A 16,267-nucleotide genomic window follows, 5' to 3' on the forward strand; every position below is an offset into this window, starting at 1 on the left:
CATCCTTTCACTGTCTGGAGGGCCTGCCCAGGGTCCCCTGATCTTCCCCCATCCATGCCTTGTCTCTGCTCTGCAGCTCTGTTACAGAAGCAGAAGTGGAGGGTTGATGGTGACCAGGGATGCCTGGCACAGAAATACATGTCAGGTGAAGATGCAACTGGTTACTGAGGAGAAGTGGCCGGTGTTGCACCTTTCAGCATTCCTCACTGCCCATTATGTCTGTCCTCTGGAATTCCCCCTGAACTGGTTTTAACATTTCACTGGTTTTCCCATTAATTAATGAATTAAATAAAAGCTTGGACACGTGCGCATTTTGTATTTGTATGAGAGTCAAGCTTTTACCTTTTCAAAAACTATCCTTTAGTTATTCCATGGCTAAGCAGATTATTTCTGAAACTTTCAAGTAACAACTTCAAAGAAATATTACTGTAAATTTTATCACCATTTAAGCACTTCTTGAATGTACATAATACTATTTTAAGATCTGAATACAATTCATCACCCTGAAATCTTAAGTCATAAGAAGATTCTTTCCCTGGGGGCACAGCACTGAGTAGCGCACATGTAAGAAGAGCAGGGGATCACGGTGACGACGACGAACATCCAACCAGCGCCCACTGCGAGTAAGCGTCCCCACTGCTGAAACGCACACGCCGCGTGACCCAGGCCGCCCAGTCTGCACCTTGAGGAAGCTGAGCAGACTCCAAGTCACCCTGCAAGTAACGGGAGGGCCAAGATTTAAACTGAGAGAGGGGCTCAGACCCAACTAGACTGCCTCAGAGAAGAAGAAAAACAACTTCTAAAGAGCCAGGCACTTTTAGTGCTTCTGGCTGATTACCAACGTTACCTCGGGATTATCCCGAAATGTATTAAGAAAAAGAGCTGCAAGAGAGGGTTCAAGCCGAACCCCTGTGTGAGCAGCGGCAGTAACAGGAACAATCAAGACAATCAAAAAGTAAGAGGACATGAAAAGGTAAAGAGATCAAACGAGGGGTGAGTTACATGCTAAACTAAAAATTAGGGAAATCCATTTTATGATAGTAAATAACCAATTTAATCCTAACTTTGATAGTTCCATCTAAGGCTCAGACAAAAGTCACACCATATTCCTATAATCCTGGTACAAGGGTGCAAAACTGTATCTTCCTTACAAAAGAACAATCCAAAGAACGCTTCTGCTCCACACTTCCTTTGTGGTGGGCCTTGGAAAGAAGCCGAATCCAGGCCACTGAAGCAGGCCACTGAGAGGTTTACTCTCAGCCACAAAGTCCATTCATGCAGGAAACTACGCGCAAATAAAGACCCAGCAATTACCTTTCTTTCCTGGACCTTCTTGATCCTTAAACTCTTAATTTATCGGGTACTGAAACCCTTAAAACAGCTCCAGAATGACCCACGCTGGCCAAAGAGCTTCCCAGCTGTGACCCAGGACAGTCCTCGCTCACTAAAAGCTGCCAAACCCCAGGCCTTTTTCAACACAAGACAACTTCCCAAGACAAACACGTGCTCCCTCCCTCTCAGCCAGGGCAAACCCCAGCAGGTGAAAAAGAAGCTTACTTTTGATTTACTAATGGTCTTCAAGTGTAGGCTTGAAGGTTAAATATATAAAGATCAGTGGACAACTTTCTCCATTCCTAGAAAAACCTAAAATAAACTATGGCTAAAGCATTAGCAGAACTAATCTGTCACCTGCAGAAATGCTTATGGAGAAACGCTCAATAGTAACTTCACCAGCAGAGTCACTAAGGCCGAGAGACAAGTCAGAAACAACTAACGTGTCAGGTGAACTGACTACGGAAGCTGCAAGGATAAAGGCACTGATTATAAAATCTACGAAAACACTGTACTAGGGAATGAGAACAGGGAATTCTAGATTTGGTCCGAGACATCTTGTAAGATTTACCTGCCACAATTCTGGTAAAGTAAGTCTGAATTAAGTATGAATTACAGGTAGGGGTTGTAAACAAAATGACAGGACTACCTTGGTTCTACTTACTGCCAAATATATCCTGAAAAATCAAGCACATGGAAAATTCTGTTTTAATCTCAAGTACCATCTAAATATTTAAACTTACCAACTCCAGACAACCCGTTAATTCTCATATCATTAAAAGTATTAGTTATTCAAAATTTCAAGATACTTTTCCTCTTCACAAAATGTAAACTCAAAAACTGAAGAGGTAAGTAGCTTTCGCCAACAGTTCTAACCAGTTGGAAGGTTCGCTCTAGCAAAGCTGACCAAGCTCCTAGAGATGATGCCCGACTCCCAACAACAGAGTGTCTTCAACTGTGCTTCCCTGGATGTTCCTGGAGCCCGACTCTCTTCACTGAGTGCACAGAACTTTTCAGCAGCTAGAAATAAAGACAATGGAGGCAAGGCGGTACTCACTTTTCAATCTCGATGCCGAGTGGATTAGCAGGACGCAGGGACAAGGGAGGAATCCCTTTATTCCTGTCAGTGCGCATGTCATAGTAATTCATCTCATCAACCCACACAGCAGACTGATCCAAAATACCTACCAAATGAGGAGCACAGCCTTAATAAGATACACACTCCCCAGGCACTAAGTCTTACCATACTGCTTTACTGTTGAAACACCTAATACAGAATGCATGCTACAGTAATTTTTTAAAGATCTGAAGGCACAAAAGCTCCAGATTTTTTTTTTTTAATGGCTGGTAGCTTAATTAAAACCACTAAAAATCTATAGAAAGGCAAAAATAACACCTCTTGATTGCACTGTACATTATTCAATACAGAAGACAAGTTAAGCCTCTGAGAAAAAGTTCTCTAAAACAAATGTATTTTACAAATAATAAGCAGTACAATTAATTTGGTACATCAACAGAACACCCAACAATCCTTATATCAATATAAAGAAATCAAACACCTTCCACGGAATGCACGGCTTGTGTGATGGAAATGACTAGGATATTCAGGAAAAACAAAATATAATCTCTGAAAACAGTACCCTCTTTCCTGTGGCTCGGACTGGGCTGAAACAGAGGCTGGGCAGTGTGCGAGGGAGCAGAGTAGAGCGCAGGGCCGGGGGACCAGAGGGCTCCTCGTGAGCCTTCTAACTCTATGGGCACCCACAGGTCTACCAGGATGACACAAGGAAGCTCTGTCAGAGGGTAAGCTCAGGCCCAGACACTCCCAGGTTCAGGTCTATAGGCCTTTCCTGAGCCTGTGCTGTGCTAAGTCCTGGGCAGAGCGTTTTAGCATAAAATCAATACTTTCAAATAAGTTTTCTTCACCTGCTGTACAAACATGATACAAGATGATGCTGGATTCTGTCAAAATGTTTTTAAGTTCCTCCAGAAAACGGGAAACAAGTTCCTGCTTTAATTTCACAGTTCAGTTTTCAAAGACATTAAATAAAAGTGAGTAAACAAAAACAAAAATATTGTATGTATATATATGTACATACGTTTACATACACACACGTACATAAATGTAAATTCCATTTTTGGTTTTCCCTTAAGTTCCTCAAATTTTTATTAAAAAGAATCAAGGAATTTAAGGATATAATGCTGAAGAAAGGCTTTATGCTCTAAGACAGAAAACAAAATTTGCAAAACTCTTTGCTTTTCTATATGAGAGAAGGCCTGGGTTTAATTATGCCTGTGATAGTCCTACATTACACAAATATTTATTAAGTACTGACCATGTGCAAGTCATTACAGGACCACAAAGATGAATCTAACAGTATTCTTACTTTAGCAGAGGAGATGCCATATACATAAAGAGCTAGGAGACGAATGATTAAAAACACTAATTTATGGAGCCCTTAGTTTGTGTGAGGACCTATGCTAAGCACTTTCTCCAATGTTCTAACTCATTCAATCCTCTGAGGTAGGTGATTCTGTGACTCCACTCCACCCACAGCTGGCTGCTCGTGTGATCAGAGTCCCAGCTTCTCAGACCAAGCTCTGTGCCCCAAGGTGAGGAAGCACGGGTTAAGGGCACAAAGGGAACACAGGAGGGGCTCTAGGGCACAGGAAGAGTGTGATTTCTAGTTTGGAGGCCAGAGGCACACCTAGGTGGGCAACATCTTGTCGGGGCCTCAAAGGACGCAGAAAGTGAAGGAACACGGAACATTATTTAGGCATTACTGGCTAATTTGGCCAAACTAGGTATGTATTTCACCTCAAATCTTATCTGTATCACAGCAGGAAATGCAATTATTGTATTCAAGATCAAGAAACTAAAATCGGCATTTCGGACGTGTTACATGAACAGCTTTTATACAGGACAGAACAGCAGTTCTAATGATTAGTTAGCATCCTTAGGGTTTACCGTCAGCTCAGCTAACTGCCTTTTCAAAAGTAATGCAGACTTTAACCAATATCCCATTCCTGAAAAAATAAACATAAACTGAATCTAAGTTAATGACATATGAGAGTAAGTAAATTTTATACTAATTTACCAGTTGTCAGTTTTAAAAACAAAACCCACTTTTATTTTCTTCTTTAGAGTAAAGTCATGGGAGATGATACCTATTTTCTCAGGTCTGAGCAGCTTGAAGGAGACTGTGGAGGTTCCTTTGCCACCTGACTTGGTTGTGACAATAATGTCTCCTTTGTCGTTCTTGGCCTGTCCCACGCGACATACAATTTTACTCGCAGACATCCACTCTGCTGTCAGAAGGCAATTATGCCCACAAATTGTCAGACCTGAAAGTAAAAACATGCATGAACATAACAAAGTCCAAAGAACAGCTATTTCATGAAGAGACAATTCTTCTGTCAGTATCGCCAGGCCTTTTTCCTGAACTGAAAAACAGAACTAGAAATAGCATTTCCTGGTTCATCAGTTAGTTATTTCTATTCTTGAATATACCCAGTATCATTTGCAAATAAACGACTGTCTCTACTGAATTTGCCTATTTTTTCTCTAATATTTAATACTTCTTTTAGATTATATTTAAGTGTCTTCAAACATCATTGGAATTAGAAAATAATAACCATAATAATGTCTAGGCACTCCAGATTACTTAACTATGAGAATCTTAGATTGCTTTCATAGGTATTAGAAAGGAAATTATTGTTACTTTTAGAAGTCCAAGTTCGGGCTATAAAGCTCTAAAGCGTATTAATAAATGTGTACATCATTCCCTAAAAAAATATTTATCATCTTCCTGAAAATAATCCACACATACTTTTCCTAGTGTTCAATTATACATGATACTACAGAATGAACTAAAGTTTGTAGTTTATGTTAAGCACAGCCTGAAGTCTGTTAAATCAGTAAATGTTCTCAGGCATTACTGGATTACTAGTGCATTTTTCATGTCTGTACATCACTCCTGCAACGGCAGTCCACGCTGCCTAAATGTTTCCCTCATGGTCCTGTCGCTGTACTACACTCTGCTCCCCAAATCTCAGCCCACGCCTGGCATCTCTGCCCAGACCCACGTAAACTGCGATGCAGACAGGGAAGACGTGGCCCCAGGCAGAGGACCACCATCCCACCACGTGCATTTCTGCTAAACAGAGACCAATGTAATAAACATTCATGGAGAAAATAGACCGAAGTGTATTCAGCAAACACCCAGACACTCGCACTTCCTTTTCTCACCATTTAACTTTTGATACTGCTCGGCAGTCAAGTTTAGCAAATGCAAGCTTTTTGTTTTGTTTTTTCAATCAGATACCAGGAACACCTCAACTTATGCCAAATTCGGTTGAAAAAATGTAGGGAGGGATTCAAGTCATCTTTTGTTACAACTTAAAGCACTATTTAGTAAGAATGTTATACTAACCATAAAGGAATAAAAACAACTCCATTTTAAAGATGTTTATTGAAATAATTAATTTCAGAGATTTCCCTAAGACATTACTATTTATTCATGTAAGGAATTCAGTTTTTCTAATGACAGCACTTCAAAGTTCCTTTAGGACTAAGTTTTCCATTGGCTTTTTAAATGTGTAATGACATTTACACATTTTTAAATGCATTCATAATTCAAAATTATTTTTCAAAATGGGAGTGTTTGTTAGTTTTCTTGATACTCAACTTTTATTATGAAAAACTTAAGCCTTTTAAGAGGTTGAAAGCACCCCCTGAAACTCCTCTCCATCTCCAAGGTAAGCCTGTGAAACACTTCAATACAGACAGTGCTCTAATAACTTTTATGTGCACATAAATCAGTCTATGTATTTTTTATATAAATGGGAAATGTTTTAATTTATGAACTGTTTAGTTATAGATGGTATATATTTCAATATCACTCCAGGTCAATACATAACTTGATATTTTTAAATTTTACAATATCAAAAACATTTTTGTGATTTAAATACTAACTTTAGAAAGGAAATAACGCAACCCAATGTCAGGACTTAATGTATTAAAGTTCCTAATATAAGTCCCCTGCTGGGGAGCTATCTTACGATTAAAACTGAGAAATGGGAGATTTCAGATATACAGACATAAAGTCTTAAAAACATGTTCAGATGAGCAAACATGTATGATATCCATGATGATGGAACTTTGGGAAAAAGCACCCGGAATAACAGTTTATTCATCTCGTTGTAGCTGCTATCGAGGTTCCTCAGATTTAATATCTGTTCTGCATTTTAACTAAAAAAGTTAATAATCACCATATAATTTAAAACACAGATTTAAACAGATCATTTTAAATGCATGGAAATTAAATAAGATCATACGATCTATTTCTTAAACATGTTTTGCCAAGAAATCTGCTTCATGAAACATAACATCTTTTTTTTTTTTTAAGTAACTTGTAGAATTCCAAATAAAGTGTTTTTGTAGTATTTTACTTGGCTAGTGTAGATGTCACCGGAGTTATAAAAATGCTTAAATTATTTAGTAGGTTAAGTTTGCTTTTTTAAAAAGTGGTTTCTTGGCAATACATGGGCAGGCTGAAAGCTGAACTAGCAGGTTTATAAAAGTCGTGCGCACTCAGTCCAACAGGAATCGCGCTGCCTGAAGCTAAAGAGAGATCAGCGTCCACACAGACGGGCAGCAGTCACGTGTGAGGGCGCAGTGACTGCCAGTTAAACTGAACCTCCATCTAGATGGTCTATTTCCATGAATTCTAGGGATTTTTCCACTTTGGATAAAGAACAACCTGGAATGAGCTTTGTCAAGAACCAAGACATAGGATAAGACAGACTACCTTCATAAGGATAATAAACTTAAGTTTTATTTACTGAAGAATCAAAAACTGTGGCTAGAGAAAACAGTATAAAATGAGACACAGTTAAGTAACACTAGTGAAAAGAACGAGCTGGGGAGGGCAAGACTCAGTAATTAAACATGGTGCCCAGCTCTGATCAACCTTCTCTTTTCCAAGGGATTTCTGGATGGCCAAAAACCAATGTGTCAACCAGCAGCTATAATGCAAGAAAAACAAGCTCTAACTCATAATCTCTAGTATTTACCAAGGGGTCCTTCATGAATTAAGAAATGAGTCAAATGAATGTCTGGATCCAAATAAATTAACATGTGGAAAATCAGAATACTCATTCAGCAGCACATATTGAGTTGCCTCCCCGCTCTCTTATTCTGAATGTATCTGCACACCCTCATGCAGAGTTCACATGAAAATAACCCAAACTGACCACACACTGATACTTATGGTTTGCTCTCTATCCTGGCAGTGCTTTACACTCATCTGTGTTTTAAAAAAGCAATGATAAGGCTCCATCTTTAGAGACTGAGACTTAGCAGCTAAGGCAAGAGCATTTTTTTAAGTTCTAGAGAAGATGAAGACAAGCCAGGTGAGAACCACTGACAGACCAGAATAATGAAATAACCAGCAGGAAAGGGTCTCCCCCAGAAGAAGGGGGCACACTGCAAACCAAAATCAAAAAAACTCGCGCAGTGCCAAGTGGATGCAGTGTTCTATTGCTCGCGTCCTTGGGCTTATAAAGATAAACAGCATAAACTGATCCTAAAAACTAAAACGTAGCTTGCTCTAAATATGTAAACATTAGGGGAGCCTAATGCAAACCATGGGCGGGCATGAGTTTGCAGAGAGCCTGTGGCTGTTAAGTTTGGAGGCTCAGTGCTCCCGCCCCAATGGGCATCGGGTGTAGACAAATGCCCACAGGTCCCAGGGTGCGGCCCGGCAGAGCGCACAGGCTCCTCTGGGTGGAGGGAGTTTAGATTTGGTTCCGAGAGCAATAAGGAACAGAAGAGGCCTAGCTCACCCGGCACCTGAGAAGTACAGACAGCTGTATGAGGGGAGGCCAGAAGAGCTGGGCGGCTGTTTTGGCAGTCTTGGCAGGAGAGGCCGACCCCGAGGAAAGGAGGCAAACCTCGGCTGTGGGGGGCTTTCTCAATGACCAGGAGAAAGACAATACAGGCAAGATCTGACAAAATAATGATTTTAACAGAAAAATCAGAAAACCAAATAATTCTTTCATTTCTATTCAGATCATCCTGTACAGACCTCAGGGGTGTTTTTCTATCACCTTCACTATTTCAAAATAGTATATCTTGCCTCAGTTGCCCAACATAAAAATGCATTCACTATGAACACACAGCATCGTCCCTGCCCTTACCTATGAGGTCAGCTGGCCCAGTCCCCAGGTTTTCTCCCCTAATCGTGACCTTTGTCCATGGGATTCCTTCATTTGGAGAGATGCCTGTCACAAGCGGGGGTTGTCGTGTTCGAGACATTCTGCTTGTTGAGGAAAGTAGAGGTCAAGCTACAGAAGTAATCTGTAGAAGAGAAAGGAAAAAAGGGTTAGTGCCTACTGAGATGAGCAGCAACTAGAAACGCCAGAACTAGACATTCAGTACCAAGACACAGCAGTATTCTGCAAACATACAGCGCCAGGTTTTTTAGCTGTCAGTTAGCCTGTCTGCCAACAATTCCTGCACATGAAGGTGACTAAGGACACTAGCTAGTACTGGGAGGGAGACATCAAGAACATAAACTTCTGATGCAAGGACAGACAGAACCTAAGGTCCCCCTGAGCTCCATGCCACCACCTGCTGCACCCAAAGTATATGCTGGAAGCTCCTGAAGGAGCACATTCTGAACTAATCAGATTCATAAAATTAAAGAACATCTCCATTCTCATAGGTATACTGAATTTCATTTTATTTTTGTGTTAGACTTAGTGTAGCAACTCTTTTAAATGTGCTCAAATCAATACACTGACATCTTCGACACTGAGACAGAAGCAGAGACTTGCTAACTGTCCCAGTGCGGAGCCGGCAGAAGTGCAGCTTCTGAGTTCAGATGCCCTGAGCTCTAGTCCTGGCGCTCTAATTCCACTCCAAACCTCTGTTTTCATATACGGACACTGCGGCCAGTAACAGAACCTTCCATAAGGCTACAACAAAGATCAGGTACATAATCCCAGCAGGGCAGAGCACCTAGTGCACAGCAGGCAACCAGGAAATGAGAAAACCTCACTAATAAACCCACAGAACTCCTCAAGTGCTCGAGGCTTCAGATGCTCCAGAAGACAAGGGAAGGGTGGGTTCAGAGAAAAACAGCTGCTGGTTGTCTGTCTTTTCACAGAGCGAAGTTAGACAGTGGCCCCTGCCTTCACCCCACCGTTAGCCAGATCAGTTCAATCTCTCACGAAACCAAACAGAAGGGACCAGGACTGAGGGACAGACACCAGGCACAGAGAGGAGGGCGCCAACCCTCTCACCCAACTCCGCTCTGTCCGGGTAACAAGAATCACTCTGGAGAAACTAAGGAGCCCTGGAAAGACAGAACCGAAGACTCTAACATGGAAGGGTCCTCCCAGAAAGGACTACTTGCAGCCACATCACCCAAGGAAAAGCATATACAGACCAACTCTGCCCATGCATAGACTAAACAAGCAGCCGTCACAGCCTCATCCTAAAAGGCACAAGGACAAAGATTGTAAGGTGGTCAAGGAAAATACGTGAGCGAGAGATGATAGTCACATTAAAAACAAAGATCCAGGGCTTCCCTGGTGGCGCAGTGGTTAAGAATCTGCCTGCCAATGCAAGGGACACGGGTTCAAGCCCTGGCCCGGGAAGATCCCACATGCCGTGGAGCAACTAAGCCCGCGCGCCACAACTACTGAGCCTGAGCTCTAGAGCCCGCGAGCCACAGCTACTGAGCCCACGCGCCACAACTACTGAAGCCCACGCGCCTAGAGCCTGTGCTCTGCAACAAGAGAAGCCACGACAATGAGGAGCCCACGCACCACAACGAAGAGTAGCCCCCGCTCACAACTAGAGAAAGCCCTGCACACAGCAACGAAGACCCAACACAGCCAAAAATAAAAAAACAAATAAATTTAAAAAAAATTAAAAAAAGATCCAGAGGAAACAGAGATAAGGCTACAGGCTACAGTGCTTCCCTGCAAATTACATTGAAGTACTAATCCAGGACCTCAGAATGTGACTGTATTTAGAGATCGCGACTTTAAAGAGGTGGTTAAGGTAAAATGAGGTCACTAGGATGGGCGCTGATCCCACAGGACCAGTGTCCTTATACGAAGAGGAGATGAGGACACAGACACACACAGAGGGACAACCCCGTGAGGACACAGGGAGAAGGTGGCATCTCCACGCCAAGTAGGGAGGCCGCGGGAGAAACCAGCCCTGCCAACACCTTGATCTTGGACTTCTAGCCCCCAGATCATGAGAAAACACATGTCTGTTGTTTCAGCCTCTGGTACTTTGTTATGGCAGCCCCAGCAAATTAACACAGTGGATAACAGGAAACACACACACACACACACACACACACACACTTCAAAAGTACTGTAAACTCTGACCCCCAAATAAATATCTGCAGAAGGAGAAAACTTTTATGCCTAAAAGAACAGGATGCCATGAAAAGGAATCAATCCAAGAATAACAGCTCTTGAAACTTTCAAAAGAGGCAAAAGAAAAGAGATTTATATTGTCCTGTTAATGTAAGAACTGACCGTTGGTTTAACAGAAGTGGTAATAAGGCTGCAAATAGGCAGATGTGTATCTGGGAAGAGGGGGAGGGAGTTTTAAATTTTATCCAGAAGTGACTATCCAGATATTGGCAGATTAGCCACAGAATCTGGAAACATGGAAGTGGGTGCTGGCAGAGTGAGCTAAACAAGTCTGGGCTGTGCTGGATAATACAGAGGTGACAGACCTTTGTCCCTGGTTTCTGGGAGAGAGACTCAAAATCCAAGGAGTGTCTTGGCTCTTCATGAACCCTCAGTACCGCTCGTACGTAGTGCTCATGGCAGCCCAGTACCAGGACTGCCAAACCAGAGACGGCAACCCTGTGATTAGAGGGCTGGGGTTCTGAGCCAGGTGCCATCAGCTTGGCTTCCTCTGAGAAAGGGGAGGGGGCTGGAGACTGAGTTCAATCATGCCTATGTAAACTCCTTTAACGATTAAAACAGCAAAACAACAGCAGCAAAAAGCGAAGAACCACAGGAGGTTACCATTCACCTAATAAGCCAAATGAGGCAACCCAAAATTATCTTGAACTCCCCTCCCTCCCCATCACACCCCCTGAATCAAACAGAATCCCCTGGCAGAGTCCAAGGTCCACTGCTTCTCTCCCTGGATACTGAAGCCAGCCAGCTCCCAACTGGTCACTCTGCCCCTGTTATCCCTTCGCTGCAATCCCCCCTCAGCAAACACTGGAGTCAGTTCTCCAAACTACAGATCTAATCATCATTCCTGATTCAAAAAAACATCTCCCCCACTGCTCAGTGGTCTCCAGTCCCCATGACATCCTTAGCATCTTATTAAAACCTGTCACCATCAGACTCTTCTACACTCCTAGGTCATCCTCAGTCATTTCCCTCACCCATCTGACACTAACCACACAAGCCCACTCACCTCTTAAGAACCACCAGGTACTTTTTATGCCTTCCTGATTTCATTTACCTTATTTCGACTAAATAGAAAGACTTTCCAAGTTTGTTAAATCCCTACCAATATTTCAAAGTCAAGCTTAAATGTTACCTTCTCTAAAAAGTCTCCCTGATCCCTCCTCCTTCTATAACACTTCTGTTACATAAGTGTTACATCTTAGATACCAAGTCTGTATCTCCTCATTGAAAACACATAATATTCAATCAACTCTACTTTTCTAATACCTGTCATACAGTACCTGACACAAAATAAACATGCCAGATGACTGCTGACAGAAGTTAAATAAATGTTTTCTGAATGTTCATGGTATCAGTGGAATACTGGAATTAAAATAGGATGAAGAGGTACAAGGGGTAGAGAATAGGGATGGGGAGAGGTATTAGGTATACACGTGAAAAAACAAAAAAAAGTTTAAAAGATACTTGTATACAATAGCATCAAAAAGAATAAAATACTCAGGAATGAATTTTACAAAAGTGCAAACCTGTACTTTGAAAATTATTTTAAAATGTTGAAAGAAATTAAAGGCCTAAATAAATTGAAAGATGTGGACAGGAAGACTTAATATTGTTAAGATGGCAATACTACCCAGAGTTAGGGTTGGGCCATTTTCAAGGTCACACACCCAATTCGTTGTAAAACAGACCAGACCCTTGGTTTCCTGACTCACAGGAGTCTGATACCACTCTTTCCTTTAGAGCATCCTGCATCTTACTAGGTCATCTGTGTATGATAGTCACATTCTAAGAACCTTAGTTGTTTCTTACATGACTGGGGGCACTGGCTCATCCTGCTGCGAAATAGAGTTGAAATTAGAATACCTCTGGTCTCAAAAAAAATAAAAGGGCATGCACGCGCACACACACACACACACACACACACACACACAATTAGGACAAGACACTTTCAACCTACTCCCAATTTCCCAAATCCATTCTGAAGGTGTTTACAGAGGATCATAAATCTTACCTATGTTATCCTCAAAGTTTGTCCACGTAAAACAAAGTAGGTCTGGTAATAACAGGTAATGTCTGGGCCACTATGGAGAGTCATGAATCAAAAACTATGATCTATTTTCTTATTTATGATTGAAAAGTACAGCTCTGTTCCAGATATACACATCAAAGGCAGCTGAAAATCCAGTGTTCATTATGTTGGTTCATATACAAAAATTAAATGGCATTTCCTTACCATGAAGCATCACCTACACATCCCCAAGCATGGACAAACCCTTATCTCAGGAAGATCAGTGAGCCATGTAACTTACAAATGTAAGAATATGTACTTTCTACACTACAATGTCCACAACACACACAACAGTACCTACCCACAAAATATGCGCTCAATAATTATCTGTGGAATGAATTCTGGAAAGAGATGTCTCTTTTCAACCCACCTCCACTTAGAAACATTCTGCATTATAGGTAACGTTCTTACATTTAAAATCACAAATAAATGAAATACATTATCATCACTCTCAGGAAAAAGTCTAAGCCTTAAGAAAAGAGAATTTAGTTTCTGAACATGTTCAGTTTCACAACTCATGCCGAATCAACAAGGATATTTTTAAAGGAAAACTTTCATCTAGAGTTGTCATTAAGTGCCTATACATCTTCCTCACAAGCATTTTCCAAATGCAATAACGCAACAGTCTTTGAAATTCTGTCATAAGATCTTTCTTATATAAATACACTGAACAGAGGTTAACAAAAGTCTGACGTTCCTGTCATAAGCCTCATTTTTTAATTAAAACAATATCCAGCGTTTACATTATACAGCCATATAAGATAATGAAAGAGGTAAGGAATAAAAAGTGAAAGAACCTACCCTAAAATTACACACCACAAGCTAATTTTATCTTTTGAAAGTGGAATGACAGAGACAGGAGGTAAAGTAGCTATTACTTACTCATGTAAGGAAAATTGTTGCAGACACAGAATAAGCCATTTTTAAAGGCAATATCCTCACCCAAGCACACTAATAATAAAGGATTAAATTATACAAATGGACAAATAATAAAGGCTGACAGCAGCAGAGTACTGTATTGGGAATTTTACATATATACATAGGTACACTTAGATGAGCTGCAAATTGTTACACACTGGCTCTTAGCCTAAGACCATACTCCATGCTTAAAACCTGTTAGGTACCAAACAGGGTTATAGATTTGCTAAAAAGGAATCATACAGAAATCTGTTGTGTTGCTAAACACTAATAATGAACTATAAGAGAAAGAAAGAAAATAGTCCCATTTAAAAACCACATCCGAGAGGGCGTCCCTGGTGGCGCAGTGGTTGAGAGTCTGCCTGCTGATGCAGGGGACACGGGTTCGTGCCCTGGTCTGGGAGGATCCCACATGCCGTGGAGCGGCTGGGCCCGTGAGCCATGGCTGCTGAGCCTGCGCGTCCGGAACCTGTGCTCCGCAGCGGGAGAGGCCACAGCAGTGGGAGGCCCGCATACCGCAAAAAAAAAAAAAAAAAAAAAAAAACACCACATCCGAAAGAATAAAATACCTAGGAAGAAACTTAACCAAGGAGGTGAAAGACCAATACTCTGAAAACTATAAAGCATTCATGAAGGAAACTGAACAAGATACAAAGAAATGGAAAGATAGCCCGTGTTCATGGATATGTTCAGAAAGAATTCATATTGTTAAAATGTCTGTACTACCCACAGCAATCTACAGCTTTAATGCCATTCCTATCAAATTATCCATGACATTTTTCACAGAACTAGAACAATCCTAAAATTTGTATGGAACCACAAAAGACCCCGAACAGCCAAAACAATCTTGAGAAAGAAGACCAGAGATGGAGGAATCATGCTCCCTGACTTGAAACTATACTACAAAGCTACAGTAATCAAAATAGCATGGTACTGGCATAAAAACAGACACACATATCAATGGAACAGAATAGAGAGGCAGAAATATACCCACGGTTATTTATGATAAAGGAGGCAAGACTATAAGATGGGGGAAAGACAGCCTCTTCAATAAATGGTATTGGGAAAACTGGACAGCTACGTGCAAATGAACGAAATTACAACATTTTCTCACACCATAAACAAAAACTCAAAATGGATTAAAGACCTAAATGTACAAAAACATAGGAAGTGCACTCTTTCACATTGGTCTTAGCAATATTTTTTTGGATCTGTCTTCTCAGGCAAGGGAAACAAAAGCAAAAATAAACAAATGGACTACATCAAACTGAGAAGCTCTTGCACAGCAAAGGAAACCATCATCAAAACGAAAAGATAATCTACTGAATAGGAAAAGACATTTGCAAATAATATGTCTACTAAGGGATTAATATCCAAAATATATTCGTACAACTCAATATCAAACAAACAACCTGAATAAAAACTGGGCAGAAGACCTGAATAGGCATCTTCCCAAAGAAAACATGCAGATGGCCAACAGGCACATGAAAAGATGCTCAACATCACTAATCACTGGAGAAATGCAAACCAAAACCACAATGGACATCACCTCACACCTGTCAAAATGTCGATCCTCAGAAAGACAAGAAGTAAGTGTTGGCAAGGATGTGGAGAAAAGGGAACCCTCATGCACGGTTGGTGGGAATGTAAATTGGTGCAGACACTATGGAAAACAGTATAGAGGTTCCTCAAAAAATTTAAAAATAGAACTACCATATGATCTAGCAATTCCACCCCTGGGTATATATCTGAAGGAAACAAAAACGGTAATTCAAAAAGATACATGCACCCCAATGTTCATGGAACTTTATTTACAATAGCCAAGATATGGAAGCAACCCAAGTGTACATCAACAGATGAACAGATAAACAAGATGTGGTACATATATACAATGGAATACCACTCAGCCATTAAAAAGAATAAAATTTTGCCATTTGCAACAATATGGATAGACCCGAAGGGTATTATGCTTAGTGAAAACAGTCAAACAAAGAAAGACAAATACTGTATGTTTTCACTTATATGTGGGATCTAACAAAGCAAATGAACAAATAAAACAGAAACAGATTCACAGATACAGAGAACAAACCAGTGGTTACCAGCAGGGAGCGGGGGAGGGGATGGGTCAAACAGGGGATGGGGATTAAGAGGTACAAACTACTAGGTATAAGAGAAATAAGTCACAAGGATGTAATGTACAGAACAGAAAATATAGGAGTATTTTATAATAACTTTACATGGAGTACAACCTATAAATATCGAATCAATATGTTGTACACCTAAAAATAATACTGTAAGACAATTATACTTTAACCTAAAAAATAAAAAAAAATTTAAAAAGCAATCATAATTCTGACATGTCTCCAGACTCATGTTAATGTGTCAAGAACATTTCAACTACCTGGACCTGAATGGGAATAAACGGGACTAAGAGGACCCTTTTAGGAATTAACCAGGTAATAGACACTTGTCTGATTTCTTTTGATG

General features: G+C 40.8%; 1 protein-coding gene across 7 annotated transcripts in view; it reads right to left on the minus strand.

Moving 5' to 3' along the window:
* EXOC2 (exocyst complex component 2) overlaps positions 1 to 16,267 on the minus strand; it is a 155,465-nt gene that overhangs the window by 115,560 nt on the left and 23,638 nt on the right. For 6 of the 7 annotated variants that reach the window (XM_019944989.3, XM_019944990.3, XM_019944988.3 and 3 more), the window contains exons 2-4: positions 8,533 to 8,692; positions 4,501 to 4,677; positions 2,390 to 2,516 (exon numbers count right to left, since the gene is read on the minus strand). In XM_019944989.3, the coding sequence (XP_019800548.1) occupies positions 2,390 to 2,516; positions 4,501 to 4,677; positions 8,533 to 8,650 (422 nt within the window). In that variant the 5' untranslated portion in view covers positions 8,651 to 8,692. The remainder of the gene's footprint in view (positions 1 to 2,389; positions 2,517 to 4,500; positions 4,678 to 8,532; positions 8,693 to 16,267) is intronic. The other variant, XM_073810234.1, reaches the window with a different exon arrangement.

Source organism: Tursiops truncatus, chromosome 10 (genome assembly GCF_011762595.2).
Source record: "Tursiops truncatus isolate mTurTru1 chromosome 10, mTurTru1.mat.Y, whole genome shotgun sequence".
Taxonomy (NCBI): domain Eukaryota; kingdom Metazoa; phylum Chordata; class Mammalia; order Artiodactyla; family Delphinidae; genus Tursiops; species Tursiops truncatus.